This window comes from Elgaria multicarinata, chromosome 3 (assembly GCF_023053635.1).
Source record: "Elgaria multicarinata webbii isolate HBS135686 ecotype San Diego chromosome 3, rElgMul1.1.pri, whole genome shotgun sequence".
In the NCBI taxonomy this organism is placed as follows: domain Eukaryota; kingdom Metazoa; phylum Chordata; class Lepidosauria; order Squamata; family Anguidae; genus Elgaria; species Elgaria multicarinata.
The window spans coordinates 48,340,391-48,355,718 of record NC_086173.1 but is presented as its reverse complement, the minus strand read 5'-3'; the positions used below and the strand labels follow the sequence as shown (position 1 = coordinate 48,355,718).

Below are 15,328 nucleotides of genomic sequence, written 5' to 3'. Positions count from 1 at the left end.
TAGCCTGGAACAGTACAGTAGCATATGGATCGGGAGAAAGCAAAAGACTTCTGTACAGTCGCAGTGGAAGCGCCATTTCACACTTTGTGCAACCATTGTGTTTGCTGCAGGTACACCAGGGTCTCCCATAATAAACATGTAAAGTGTGAAGGCCAGATGTGTGCCTCAAAATACTTGGAAACATGGGCTGGGGATACCCAACTGGCTGTGGTTCCCCAGAGCATATCCACTATAGATTTAAGGATCCAAAATCCTCAGTTGGGCAAGACTTGCCCAATTAGAAGCCTTCCTTAATCTCGTTTGCCTTGCAAAATCAACTCCTTCCCTGAAGAACTGCTGCTGCAGCAGCACGTCCACTCATTGGTTAATACAGACTTGCTTGCCCAACTGGGGGATATTGGGTGGATTAAAACAGTTATTGGGTAGATTTAAAATATCATAAATAAATACAATACATAATACTTTTATTAGAACCACCCAAAATGTCTCAAAAGTTTGTGCAGGCTTTCGAGTTCTCCAGAACCCTTCATAAAGCTATGTGGCGCAAAAACCAGAGTGAGGCAAGATTTAGGGACATGCATCTGCTCTTCATGATTTATGTATTAACTGCTGGAAAGACCTATGTATCATGGATGTAGCTGCAGCAAACAAAATTGCTATGTTAGGTGTGAAACAGCAGCACTTAGGGCCTTCTCAGAGGATCATTTTAATAACCCAGTCAGTTTGCAGTTGCTATGTATTTGCTGCATCAGATCCATATGTCTCCCTTCGATGTAGCACTTTACATTTCCATACCGCTCAAACTGCGGTGCAAATGTGACTATTACACTCAGTCAGACCACTGGTCCACCTAGCCCAGTATTGTCAACACTGGCTGGCAGCAACAATCCAGGGTTTCAGGCCCTTGTCTTTCCTAGCCCTATCTGGAGATATCATGAATTGAACTGAGCTATCACCCCTCCTCTAAACTAGTTTCAGGAACACTTGTTTATATATAAATTTCTCTTGCTCACTGCACAAAACAGCTGGAATGTTCATTTATTGTTTGGTTGTTGTTGTTGTGAATCATGACATTGTTATTAGTAGTGAATCAAGTATAGTGCTAAAAACTCACATCTGTGTATGTGTTTTTTTGTTTAGTTCAAGAAAGCCCCAGGGAGGTCACCTCTGTTTCTTCTTATGCAAAAATGCATAAGAGAGATTCATGCTAGTTGTCCCCATCTCTCCCTTCACCCCTGTAGCACTGGCCTGTGTTAGAGGTCTTCTTACCATATCTGGTATTGTGCAGCCAAAGTTCCTTGTGCAACTCCCTCGCCTAGAGTAACTCCCTGGTGTCCCTTTGCCAGTGGAAGGTGACAGCAGAGGCATTATAGTATATTGACCTTGGGATTAAGCAATGTCTAAATGCATGACTGTGGCAAAGAGAGAATGAGGGAGGAAGCAGGAGAGGGAGAGTTTCCCTTGCCCCAGAGCAGCTGCCATGGGCAGCCAGGAATAAACACCAGCAAGCAGTTCTGGGAAGTGAAGCTGCAGTAGCAGCTGCTCTGAAATGCAAACAATAAGATGCTGCCCGGAGCCTTTTCCTGGAGTAGGAACAGAGTGCAGGAACATGTGAGAGTCAAGCCAGGTGCAGCTGAGCAAAGAAGGAAAAGTCTCTGCTCGCCTGAGCTCTGGCAGCTGCTTTCTTTAAAAAGACCACCCAGAGCCCAAGCCTATCAAGAAGCCTTAACCCTAGATGGGTGGTAACAGACCGTGGCTATTCAGTGGTGAGAGGACTGAATAGTGGCAGATCATTCCCAGGTGGTTTCCCATCCAGGCAACGTACAGGGCCAAATGTGTGTGCAGCCAAATCCTGTGCACGCACGCTCGGAAGAAAGCAAGCAATGCTGGTTTTAGCGGGGCTTACTCCCAAGTGCCAAACCTGCTGTGACATGGCAGATGCATGAGCAGATCTTCTGATGATTTATTATCTGTGTTCAAGGAGCCATGTGAGGTCATGTGTGTGTGCGTGTCCAGTTTTCAGTGGAGTAGCAGCAACGCAGGAGGAAGAGTTTAATCACTCTGGTGTCATTTCTCTGATCTAAATCAGTCTTCCCTGAAACTGGTATTAGTCCCACAGGGGGAAAATAAAAATACAGGCATGACACAGATACAAGCATCCTACCCGCTTCCAAGCAGAACTAGCTTTGGTGGTGTGGGTAGGATGGAGTTTAGATTGGGGGGAAATTGGCACAGATGAAAGGCTTTAAGAATGCCCACCCTTAACTGACATCACTGCTCTGATCAAAATCAGAGCCACCTTCTGCCCCTGCAGCTGCTTTTTTTTTTTTAATGGCCAGGAAATCCAAACACAGATCTATCATCTCACATCTGTTTTGGTCCTCAGTGCCCAAATTGCTTGTGCCTGGCAAGAAGCTGTCCAATGGGAGAAAGGGTGCTCTTTCTAACAGGCTTTGCTTCTGTATCTCCAGTCATGTAAGGGGTAGTCCAGCCTACTTTAACCTAGTGCACTGCAGAAGTTTTGGACTTGAACTCCCATCAGCCCTAGCCAGCATGGCCAGTGGTCAGGAAATCTGGGAGTTATAGTCCAAAGCAGCTGGAAGGCACCCAGTCAGGAAAGGGTGGGTTAGCCTGTATCACAATGGAAGGTGTTAGTGCTTGGATGGAACAGGCTGTCATGGATGAGAACTAACCATGTTAGGCTAACCATGTCAGAGTCTGATCTCTACATGTCAGGTTCACCTCCACTCCCCTTTGCCACAAAGGTTTGCGAATGAGGGTGTGCTGTCACTGATATGGGGTTCCAGAACAATGATGTCTTCTTGCGAGTCCAAACCAAGAACATGGTAGAGGATTAACTTCAAGGGGCTGATGGCTTTTGGGTAGAGTGAAATGCCCAGAGTGTCTCATTGTGGATGAAGGTACTAAACTTCATGCTCCTTGATCTTTGCCTTTGGGAGCTCAGCCTCAGCCTGTTTTTAATCCCTTTACTAATGGCTGAAGCAGGCAATACAGTTCCTCAGACAGATCCTTGTTCATTCCCTCCAACTCTGAAGGATGGGAAATTTTTGGCCCTTCCAATGCGACTCCCATCATCCCTGCTTATTGGCTATGCTGGCTAGGACTTATGGGAATTGCAGTCCACCAACATTTGCCAGGCCATATGTTACCCCCACCCCCACCCCTACAGGAATTCTCTCTCCCCAGCCCAATTCTATTAATTTGTAATTCAGTCCTAGGCTCCTTTACTTGCAAGTTCCATTGATTTCAGTGTATGGGGTGTGTTTGACTAAGCAGCCAAATCTATTCTAGCATATAACTAACATATACATCACAGTAATTAATTTCTCTTCTTTTCACAAGTTCCTTTAAAACCAATTAGCTCTGTAATTCCCCTTCTCTTCCTAACTCCAGTAAACCTTAAAAGCCATTTCATGTTATCTAGGAGAGCTTGAGGAAGGGAGAGGGGAAAAGTGGAACAGTAATGAGAAAAGAGGGAGGGAAAAAGAGGATGAACGGTTAATGAATTCTCATTCTTTGTTAATGCCGACTAATTGGTTTCTGTTGCAGAACCATTGACACTGGTTTCCTGGTGTTGAAACAGTCTTCTGAAGACTTTCCAAGATGAGTTAAATGTTTACAGCATTCAGTGCTGGCTGACAATTCCAGGTGTAATTGCAACATGTACAATAGATAAGAGGCTGATGGATATACGAAACAGAACCCAGACAGTCATAAAATAAGAATGGGATTTTTCCCAAAGGAATTGTCCTGCTCTTTACCCTTCATCTTGGACTGAATCTGCACTCAAATAAAAAACTTTTAATGGGTAAGTTATATGGCGTTCCAGTAGGAACTCTGGAAATGTGCGTTTCTTGAAGGTGTCAACATTTCTGTATTATAAACCAACCATCACCTGCCTACATAACTACAATTCTCAGGGGTCCTTGGGGACACAAAACAAAATTAGATGGAAGCGTCTTGAAGGTGCTGAATTTTACTCTAGTCTAGATGTCTGTTTCATGACAGTAGTCATGTTTGTAGTGACCCAAGATTCCTGTGGCATCTGAAACAATGCATTTATTGTAGCAGTAATATTTTGAAGCTACGCCTTCATCAGATGCACTATTGTATGCTATTCCAGATGAGCACAGGGGAGAAGGTAGCCTCAGTAGTAGGATATGTGGTCTTTTCAACTGGATGGCATTGGCACAATGGAAAGAGTGCCAGAGTTAGGTTTGCAGATTTAATTGCTCATGTGATGTGATGTTGGACCAGTCAGTTGAAGACACATTGCTCAGAAACTGCAGGCATGAAGGCTTCTGCTAGTGTGTCTGTTCTGGGTAAAACTTCCTGCCTAGTGATTTCCATCAGAAGTGAAGTTTCCCTGTCTGGACTAGGTTTCCTGTTCCAATGCCACATGCTTCCAAAGAGGAGGAAGGGGGTGAGTGCAGGGAACCCTAAACTAAACTCTAGAGCCATGCCGGAGTTTGCTGCGACCCTTTCTCTAGGTATTGAAGAGCCCTACATCTCGCAATGAGTCAGGGGAGAAATTCCGGCTAGCCTCGTGGCAGGAATAAGATCCTTTCCCAAAGACTCAGCTAGGCTTAGGGAGGTGGGAAGGCTTGGAAACCAATGTGTTTACTTAAAAAAAAATCATACAGTCAGCCCTCCCCCCCCCCCAATAGTTGAGTCAGTCCCTGTTGGGCAAGACTCATGTCACGCAGGAGTTTAGTCAGTTCACAATTTACTGTTAAAGAATGGAAATAGTCTCCACAAGAGCTGATGCTTTATTTAGCTCTGCAAGGGACTCCATTTCCCCCTCTCTGCTTCATGGAACCAGGTTTCTGCCATTTTTTCTGGTGTTGGAGATGAAGGGAACAGGTCAAGGTAGACTCTTCTCATGGGTCCAAGGCAAAGAGTGCCCAAAGGACAGACTTTGGGTGTTTCTGGATGGCCTCGATGACAATTAGAAGCAAAGAAAATGAAATGGCTGTATTTGGAGATGTGATTTGCAATCATCAGATGAGGAAAATAGGAAAAGAATACAGAGATACTAACTATCTTTATTTCAGTTCTTTCAGATAAAGCAGCATTCTCATGGTGAACAGAGAAGGGCACAACGCAGCCAAAGTTAAGCATTTTAGGTATGATGGCCTTAAGGTATGTGCTTCAGCCTCCCTGTTGAAATTAGTGGGACTCAACAATGCTTAACTTTAGCAGGATTGTGCCCTGACTTTTGAAAATAACAATTACCCAAAGGATGAATCAGGAAAATTTCAAAGAAAATGGGAAAGAGATTTAAAGGATGATGACAGCCAGAGTGGTATAGTGGTTAGTGTCGGGCTGTGACATGGGAGGCCCAGGTTCTAGTCCCCAGAAGTTCACTTGATGATTTTGGGCCAGTCACTGACTCCCAGTTTAACCTACTTCACAGGGTTGTTGTGAGGATAGAATGGAGAGGAGGAGGATCATGTAGGCCACTTTTGGCTCCTTGGAGGAAAGTCGGAATATAAACGTAATAAGTCAATAAGGCATGATGATGCTGGGTGCCAAGCGAGTTTGCGTTTGGAACCATAACCTTAAACAATTACTTAGCTAAAATCTGAAATAAAGCTCTCGCTTTTTAATATTCACAAGTTTTATTGAATTTTTACAACACAACCAAACTCATACAGTGAAATAAAACTTTTAAACATTTCAACACAAACAGTATTTTATATCACATGAAATTCAGAAGACACGCACAATTAGGGTAGCACAATGAGGGAAAAATGGAGAAAATGGAGAGTGGTTTCCCTCTGGCATATGTATAATTTGAGGCATGTGTATATCCACTGTCCCATTTCTGAAACTTCCAGTTTCCTCTTGCTGCTCTTTGCCTTCCAAGAAGAACCACAGCTGAACAGCTTTCCTTGTCCTGTAACTGTAGTAGTATAGAAAACTAATGTTGAATGAGAGGCTTCAGGCTGACAGTCTTTGCTGCTGAACTGCATTGATATGTTTCAAACATCCAACACCAAAAAGTATTGTTTCTCATTTGCAGAATGGAGGTATATAGTTTGAAATTCTCCATGACCTGTTATTCCCTTACTTAGACCCTTTCTGTCCCAGGAAATATCATCTAGGTGTTGATATGGGGAGCACCCTTTCAAAGAGAACAGAAAGTTCTAGCGAAGCCTCTTCCAAATATAGATTTGTAGAGCAATCCTATATGCTAATTATAACATTTAGTTGTGGTTGGGGGAGCTACATTGCTGCTGTGCTGGCAGAATGAGTGCCATATGTTTCGGGCCAGCCATACCATTAGGTGGAGTGAGGTGACCGCCTCAGGCGGCAAGTATTTGGGGGGCAGCAGTAGCAGCATCCTGATTGTCCCCCGAGCTCCCTAGATGTTCCCTTCTGTTGGAGGACAGAGCTGTAAATGCCACACATACTATCCTGGGCCCCCTAAAAGATACTGCAACCTCAGGTGTGGTGGAGGACACTATCCCATCACCAGTGTTGAAGCAGGTTTCAACTACCAGTCCAGCCATCTTCTGGGCATGGGATTGGGAGGGGTGCCATCTTGTCCTTCACCTTAGGCATCACACTGTCTCGGGCCAGCCCTGCATATATGCTACACACACCCAGATTGGGAGGGGAAGAATAAACCACTTAAAAACACACACAAAAACTCTGCCCAAATGGTGAAATAACATGCCCACAACATTTTGGGAAACACCTCCCTCCCACCCCAAATCAGAGGTAGAGCCAGCAGAGATACTGACACACCACAGCAGAGTGGGTTGGGAGGGGGCTACATGCTGCCACCATGACCTTGCCTGCCATATGGTTGGGAGTGGGGGGCTTTACCACAGCCATTAGACCTTGCAGCCACACCAGCTCATGGGGGAGTGGCACCATCGGGCCCAAATCCCCATAGAGCTCAGCAGCTGAGCCTTGGAGCCAAGGACAATGTTCAGACCCTCACCCCAAGACCTTTGCAAGCCTTCCAAGGCAGTGGCAACGGACCCCACTTGCTCCTGAAGTCCCACCATCCCCCCCGCCCAGTGCTGCTGGATGGCTGCCAGAACCTGGCAATGTGGGCCTGCGAAAGGGTTTGGATGGCCAACGGGCCATTTATTTATTTATTTTATTTATTTATTACATTTTTATACTGCCCAATAGCCAAAGCTCTCTGGGCGGTTCACAAAAATTAAAACCACAATAAAACAACCAACAGGTTAAAAGCACAATTACAAAATACAGTATAAAAAGCACAACCAGGATAAAACCATGCAGCAAAATTGATATAAGATTAAAATACAGAGTTAAAACAGTAACATTTAAATTTAAGTTAAAATTAAGTGTTAAAATACTCAGAGAATAAAAAGGTCTTCAGCTGGCCATGTGTATGCGGCAGTAGAGGGGGGTCAGGATCCTACTGCCATGATAGGGCTGACTGTAGCGAAATGGCAACCCAGTGTTGCTGGTTACTTGGGGAGGCTTGGGAAGTCATGGGGACATCCCCAGAGTGGTTTCTACCATCACATGCCTGCAAGGTCTGCAAGGTGGGCTGAGGGGTGCATGCACAAGTATGCTGTCATGCTCATGTCCTGATGATGTCATCTCCCTTGAATGTGCCTGGCAAAGGTTGCAGCAGGGGGCCATTACCTGCTCTGAAGCCCAGAGGCCTGGGAGTCCTCATCAGGGGAGTAGGCTTCAGCCCACACATCCTGGCACTTCAGGATACCTTACTGGCCTCCCAGCCCAGAAGGCAGTGAGACCTGGGAGGGGGAAGACTGAAGTGCCTGTGATCATGCTCCCCGCTTGGGGATTAAGAACATAAGAGCCCTGATAGATCAGACAAAGGGCACTTCTAATCTAGTGTTGTTCACACAGTGGCCAATCAACTATCTATAGGAAGATACAGAGGCATACTGTATACCAGAGGGGCATACAGAGATACAGAGGCATACCAACAGGCAAGGAAACACCTATTATGTCCTATTATGCAACGTCTCCCTGGACGATCCCCTGAGTCACTCCTGATTAGTCTACTTCAGGGCTCCAGTAAATCTACCACTGAGCAGGTGAATTTGGCCATCCGCACCAGATCTCTTATGGATGTTGATTGCGCTTAAATCCACAGATTAGCAATTTTATTATCTATATATCCCTCCCTTTTTCACTATGCTAGGCCCCAATAACCCAATTCTGTTCCCTTTTCAGAAACCAACAAATAACAATCTAGTATCTTTAGTGGTTTTGTAACACTCCCTCTTTTTTATCCCTACTTTGTACTGTTTTATATAATGGTGTATCTTCTTGTTTTATATTGGTCTGTTGACTGTAAATAAAGAAATACAATACAATACAGAGGCATACTGTCTCTGATACTGGAGGTAGCATATAGCTATCAGGAATAATAGCCATTGATAGCGTTACCCTCCAGGAATTTCTCTAACCCCCCTTTAAAGCCATCCAAATTGGTGGCCATCACTACATCTTGTGGAAGTGAATCCCACAGTTTGACTATGTACTGTGTGAAGAAGCACTTCCTTTTATTTATCCTGAATTCCCCACCAATCAGCTTCATGAGTAGATCATGAGTTCTATTATTAGGAGTGGGAAGTTGCAGTGGGACTCTGTGTGTGTTCTGCTTCATGCATCCAGGCTGCGATCCTGCAAGGCTAAAGCACTCTTGGGTTTTTGGCCAGCAGTAGTAATGGTTGGAGCAAAGTGCTTGGCCTTGGCCAATGGAGAGCACAGCTGTGTGTATATACGGGGGCAGTGCTACCCCTGTGTTGGAAGATTGTTAGAGCAATTCACTTGAAGCAAGTCAATAATGTTTAAATATAGAAAGGGATGGGGTGGGAAGACATAGGAATAACTATTTTTACAGCCCCCCCCCCCTGCACCAAGGGGAGGAGAGATTCCTAGTGCCCAGTCTAGGGCTGGTGTAAAGTTGTGCTGTCCACAGCGGCATGGCTTTGGTGTGGAGGAATATAGGGTATGATGTAAGTATTAGGATATGATTGTCCCCAACCACCCTGTTTTGGCTATTCTGTTAGTGTAGAACAGATATGCTGATGAAGTCTCCACTGGAGTAACGTTCATGCTAGCAGTATAGTTTGCATTCCACTGGCACAGCGGGGCTTGTTCCATATCTTATGGGGCTCTGCTGGCATAATAGAAGTACAAGATTGCTTTGTTACTTACCAGTGCAAGTCTGCATTCCTGCAGCTACATGAACTGACTGTTTTTGAATAGTGATTGCAAGCTTAATAAAACATTCTCACATTGTTTGCGGCTCCTTTTGTTTTGGTCTGGGAGGCCTTCTGATCTCCTGATAATACTCTCTGAAAGGCTATAAAACAACATGTTGCTTCTGAGTACTCTAGCTACTCAAGGCTGATCAACTTCTTCCAAGAAACCCTTAATACAAATTAGCTTCATGTGAAGGATATGTTGCCATCGTGCCATTGGGGCAGGACTTTAGGGCAGAATCCAGGGCCCCACTCAGCAGGATGACTAGGCAGACCTTCAAAGGCAGCAGTCTTGCTAATTACATTTTGAAGTAAACATTATCCTCTTAAGAGCCTTCCCTCCCCTGCACAAGACCCTTAAATCCAGACTCTAAAATGATCTACCTGCACCACTGTTTGTTGTATTTTTAGGGAACAAGTCATAGGTTTATAACTAAGTTAATATGGTTGTTTTGTTTTCATTTTCAGATATAGCCCATCTTATTTAACCCTCAAACAATCCTGTCTCCTGGGTTCGGACAGCACGACAAACCATGATAATCCCTTTCAGGTGGTTGAATATTCATAATGGCCACCAGCACACACCGCAAACTACCGTGGCTTTGAATTGTTTTCAATCACAGTCAAGTCACAAGACTAAAAGGATCTATTTTAATCTGCTGCTTCAACCTTCTTAAAACAGAAGCAATTGAATCTCATACTCTTATTTCTATTCTAAGTCCCCAGAATATTTGAACTAGACTGTGTAGAGAAGGATTTCATAACTGACAAGCCCTATGAGGGAATAGTCTGAAGTATGCATATGGGGTCTAGTGGAAACAGGTTGTTAACCTTTGCTTTCCCTTTAGTTAACCTCTGGTCTCATTTGAAAGGGAGAGAGCTAAAGTGAGTTAATCTGCTTATTTACCATCTTTTATCTGAAGAAATCTTTTGTTCAAGTTACTTATTAACCTAAATATCTGATCTTGTCTTTTTACAATCCTATACAGAGATGTGATTTCTACTTGAAAAACTTAACCCAGAATAATTTTATTGATATAATAAATATTTTGAGGATCACATCTTTGATACCTAGTAGAGAGATCCCAAGCCTGTTGACTGAGATTAAGTCCCACTGACTTCAGTGGGGCTTTCTTTCAATAAGTGTAAGATTGGAGTGTTAATCTGCTTCTGTTCCTTGCCTGCAACACGCACAAGTCCTCAGTGAAAAGTGCTCCCTAGCTATATTTTAGTGCCCTGCTGCCAGATGAGAAAGCCACAATGGGAAAATACAAGGAACAGTCCAACTGTGCTGTGCTCTTTAAAAGGAATGCCATTGGTTTTGGTAAAATGCCCATGGGCATACACCAGACAGATCTCAGCTCTTCTGAAAAGCCAATTGCATCTGGGAATGGCATGTCTTTTGGACAATTATTTTTTGATGGTTTTGCTTTAGGGGGTGAATCACAGACATTCTGGTCATTACAGCCCTAAGTCAGGATTTCCTGCCTTTTTTGGTTCAGACAAGATGCAGGGGCACTATAGCAACGGGTTCAGAAGCTCAGTGTGGGGAGAGCAACAAGATCTGGTTTCAGTGGGGAAAATGTTGATTTGTGCTCTAAGAAAAGTCTCCGCTCTCCTTTTTTGTTTGAGAAGTGCTTTGGAGATTAGTAGATTGCAAAGGTCCTGATAGTTGCCAGGCAGTGTGGGTGAAACCCTCTCTCTTTCCGAAAGTAAAAGGTTTTCTATTGCTTTGTGCTGGGAAGGCATCTGGGGTTCTCTAAATAACTACTGGACTATTTCAAGATAAATGGAAATTCAAGCTGCTATGCAGTACACAAATATTTTAGTGTGCCTTTATATATGGTTAGCAATCATTCCTCCATCTTACATAGATAATCCTGAACTCACTTACTTAGGAGTAAGCCTCACTGAAAACAACAGAACTTACCTCTGAGGAAACATGTATAAGGTCAGACTATAACACAATAGTGTTCATTAATTTAAAAAAACCCTACTCTTGGTTCTAATCTATTCGCAGGTCAATGCAAATGTTTCCTAGTTATGCAGCAATAACATGTATAGTTCTACTGTAATTTAACAACTCTACTTTTCCCACCTAGTTTGTCTCCCACTGAATACATTGCGCTGGGGAAACTCAACTTCCTTGCACTGTTTCTTCAGGTGCACTGAAGTTTTAGTATCTAGCACATCTAATATCTCATTACATTGCTTTTCTAAAGGAAAATTTCAATCTACAGTTTACAGTTTCTATTATTTGTATTTATTGCATTTTTATACCGCCCAATAGCCGAAGCTCCCTGGGCTGTTCACAAAAACTACTGCTAAAAGCTATGAGAATCTATGCCCTACTATTGTGAAACAAATATGGGCATCTAAAGGCACAATCCTATGCATGCAAGACAGAAAATAATCCTACAAACATTTATACTTTGAATGTTTTTAATTTTTGTGAACCGCCCAGAGAGCTCCGGCTATTGGGCGGTATAGAAATATAATAAATAAATAAATACAAGTGGGTGGGGAATGCTGAGTTGTAGGATGTTTTCTGTCTAAACACACATAGGATTGTACCCTTAGGCTTATTTCCTATGCAGTTACTTGGGAGTAAGCCTCATTGAACCATGTGGCACTTGTGTTTGAGTCAAGTGAAAAAACATATATAGATTTAGGCTATAAAAGTTTGCCAGAGAATGGTCAGAGCACGAGACAAAAAAAAAAAAATGTATGAAAGGTTTGCTTTCTGCATGCTAGATGCCAGCTTTGCTACTCTGAAATATAGTTGTCAGGGGAGGTGGTAACAACACTGGGAGATAAAATTCCTTGGGCAGCAGAGTTCTGGAGAACTTTGAGCACAGAGCTCCCCCAGATGCACACTCTGTTCATCAGGTTCATTATCCAGTGTTGAAAAACGCGGTGAGTGTGCACGTGTCCTATTGCTCTTTGTAACAAACCATTAGTCGATCCAACACATGAAAGCAAGAGCCACTGAATCCAATGGGACTTACTCCCAAGCAAGTATGCAGAGGATGGCACAACTCAATCTGACTTACATCCAAATAAACGTGCATAGAATCAGACTGCATGGCTGCAGGCCTCTACGCACATCCTTTGGAGAAAACCAATTGAAGGCAGTGAGAATTAGTTCTGAATAAGTGTGTGTAGGATTTGGCTGTCACACATAGGCTGAAGGAATGCGATTTATCTGATCACAAATGGCATTTGTTCTTGCAAGCAAACTAATTATGATTCACAATGCAATGTATATAGAATTTTCATCAAGGGAAGGGACACAGTATGTTAGTGCTGACTCAGAGCATTAGTGAGGGTTCTATACAAATTGATATTAGCAAGAAGTATCAGAAATATGCAGTTCTTATGGTATAACAGTTCTAATAGCCTTTGCTACTTATTCTTCCAAAATGCTTCTTCCATGCTATTCCCCACTCACTAGGCTTGCAAATGGGATAGAAAAAAAGGTCTTGCCTACTCTCATCAATTTAGCAGAAGTATGATATGCAGAAATCAGTAAATGAAGTTTTTCATGGCATTGAGAAGCCTTCCCCAACCTGGTGCCCTCCAGACATTTTGGGTTACAACTTCCAGTTGAATTTTAAATTTGGCTTTTAATAATGTGCTGTTTTTAATAATGTATTAGTTTAAAATGTTTTAATTAGTTATATGATGTTTGCATTCATGTTGTACCCTGCCTTGATCCAGAGGGAGAGGCGGGTAACAAATAAATTTATTATTATTATTATTGTGAACCGCCCAGGGAGCTTTGGCTATTGGGTGGTATAAAAATGCAATAAATAATTTCATCATCCCTGACCAATGGCCTCGATGGCTAGGGATAATGGGAGCTAAATTCCAAAACATCTGGAGGGCACCAGGTTGGGGAAAGCTGGCACAGAACTAAACTACTGTTTACTAACTGCTGTTGAAAGGAAGCTACAGATTCAAAACCTGGCAAACCTAACCCCTCACCACCTCCAAAATTTAGAGTTGTCAGGACACAACTCAAAAATCCTGCCAGTGCCTAACAGAACCACAACCAGAAAATGGGTTGGAATGGTGTGTGTGTGTGTGGAGATATGGTGGGGATGCTATGGCTCTATTGCTTTTCAGAGCTGCAAGAAACAGGTAGGCTCTCTGGGCTATCGCCTAAGTCTCCTATCCTAGTTTCACCTGTTAATGCTTAACACCTACTGAACTTATCCTAACCTTATGGCCTAAATGCATAACTGCAGACCCTTTATCAGCTTAATTTTAAGATTAAACCTAAACCCTCCCCAATCTGTTGCCCTCCAAATGTTTTGGGCCACAACATCCCCCATCCCTGACCATTGGGCATGGTGGCTGGGGCTGATGGGAGTTGCCAAACCAGTAAAAGAGAGAGGCAAAATAAATGCAGGCAAAACAAGAGAGAAACAATTCTCAAAATTCCTAAGGGTGCAATCTTTATTTTCACAGAAAAACAAAAGTCCTACAACTCCCAGCATTTCCCAGCCAGACTTTTTTTGGTCTAAATGTGCATAAGATTGCATCCTAAGGCTGCAATGCCATGCACATTTATTTGGGAGTGAGCCCCATTGAACAATGTGGGTTTTAGTTCCAAGTAAGATGCATAGATTGTGTTTTAAGTGGTTTATTCATGCCCCATGCATTTCCAAATAAAATTCCTTCTTCAGAGGATTCGCTCCACTTACCAATAACGTGCAACAGTGAACTCTTTTTAATTTCTCCTCTACTAAATCAAAACTGCATGAATTTGATGCTCCTCCTTCCTTTTCTAATTCACTTGGAGAACAGTAATGATATGTTTAAAATATACATTAAAAAACCTTAGCAAGACAAGAATAGATGGGGAAAATATACAGAAAAGCAGAAATTGAAAAATAAATACAACCCCAAAGAACACAACCCATGCTGTATTACAAAAATACACAATAGAAACTTGTATCTAATACAAGTACTTTTAAACATTTCCATGGGCAACTGGACATACTTTAAAAAAATCTGATTTTTTTCTCTATCTCTGGAAACAAACAAAAACACTTTCGAAACTGATGAAGAAACCAGCTGAAATAACTTCTGTATAGGATAGGAAATAATGAGTTTGCTGAGCTTTGAGTCTGTGTTGACATTACATTTGGAAAGATTGTCTATTTGTCCACTTCAAGATCGCAGTGGCTACTTCCATGACTCAGCTGTTACATTGCTCATAGACACAGCAGTTGTACAAGGAGTTGGTTACAAGGATTAGCCAGCTGCAATAACAGGATCTCAAGACGTACAGCACAATCCTTTGCATTTTTACTCAAAAGTAAGTCTCACACTCCCAGGTTACCATGCATAGAATTGCAGCCTTAAAATAAAAGATACCACCATCACTACGCCAACATATAAAATTCTATGGCTTTGTGAATAAGCCTAGAATTGAAGGAGCAGTATCCTATAGATTAGAATATGCCAAGGAGCTTGAGACCTTTTGATACGGTAGGAATGCAACACCAGCACAGAAACGCAACTTTCCGAGGACATAATTGTTGCTATTCTATTCCATTTCTTGCAGCGCATTTGCTAAAAAGCTATATTTTAGGACATCTGTTGTCGGGGGCCAATATCCTCTTGTCCCCTGCAGGCTTTACAAGCTTGACCGTGCTGTAGCAGCGCTTTGAGTTACCCCTGCTACGGTCTGGAAGCAGCGTTCCATCTCTGCGGTCGGAAGCGGAAGTGGAGGAGCGTCTGTGGTCTGTTACCCGGAAACGGAAGTAGTTGGGTTTCCATGGCGGCGGCTGTGGTAGCTGAGGGTCCCGTGCTATGGCGGCGGCTGCTAGATTATTTGCCCCGTGGGAGACCTGTTTTGGCCGCACTGCTCGGCCGACTCTCAGACCGCTTGACCCGAGGTCGCGAAAGCCGTGCTCGCAGGTGAGGTGGTTGGCCCCGTTCGTCATCCGAGGCGGCATTTAATGGTTCTATGTATCGCTTTTAAGGAGGCCTATTGAAGGCCTTTCTAGTTGTAAGTAGTCTTTGCTGAGGTATGCTTAGTAAGGGGAAGGACTAGTATGTGTGTC

The 15,328-nt window shown here is 43.2% G+C and overlaps 1 protein-coding gene across 2 annotated transcripts in view; it reads left to right on the top strand.

The window, feature by feature from the left end:
- The first annotated feature begins 15,034 nt into the window (after positions 1-15,034).
- The window catches only part of PGS1 (phosphatidylglycerophosphate synthase 1), a 39,733-nt gene continuing 39,439 nt past the window's right edge, over positions 15,035-15,328 (top strand). For both annotated transcript variants that reach the window (XM_063120138.1, XM_063120137.1), the window contains exon 1: positions 15,035-15,182. In XM_063120138.1, coding sequence (XP_062976208.1) covers positions 15,040-15,182 — 143 coding nt within the window. In that variant the 5' untranslated portion in view covers positions 15,035-15,039. The remainder of the gene's footprint in view (positions 15,183-15,328) is intronic.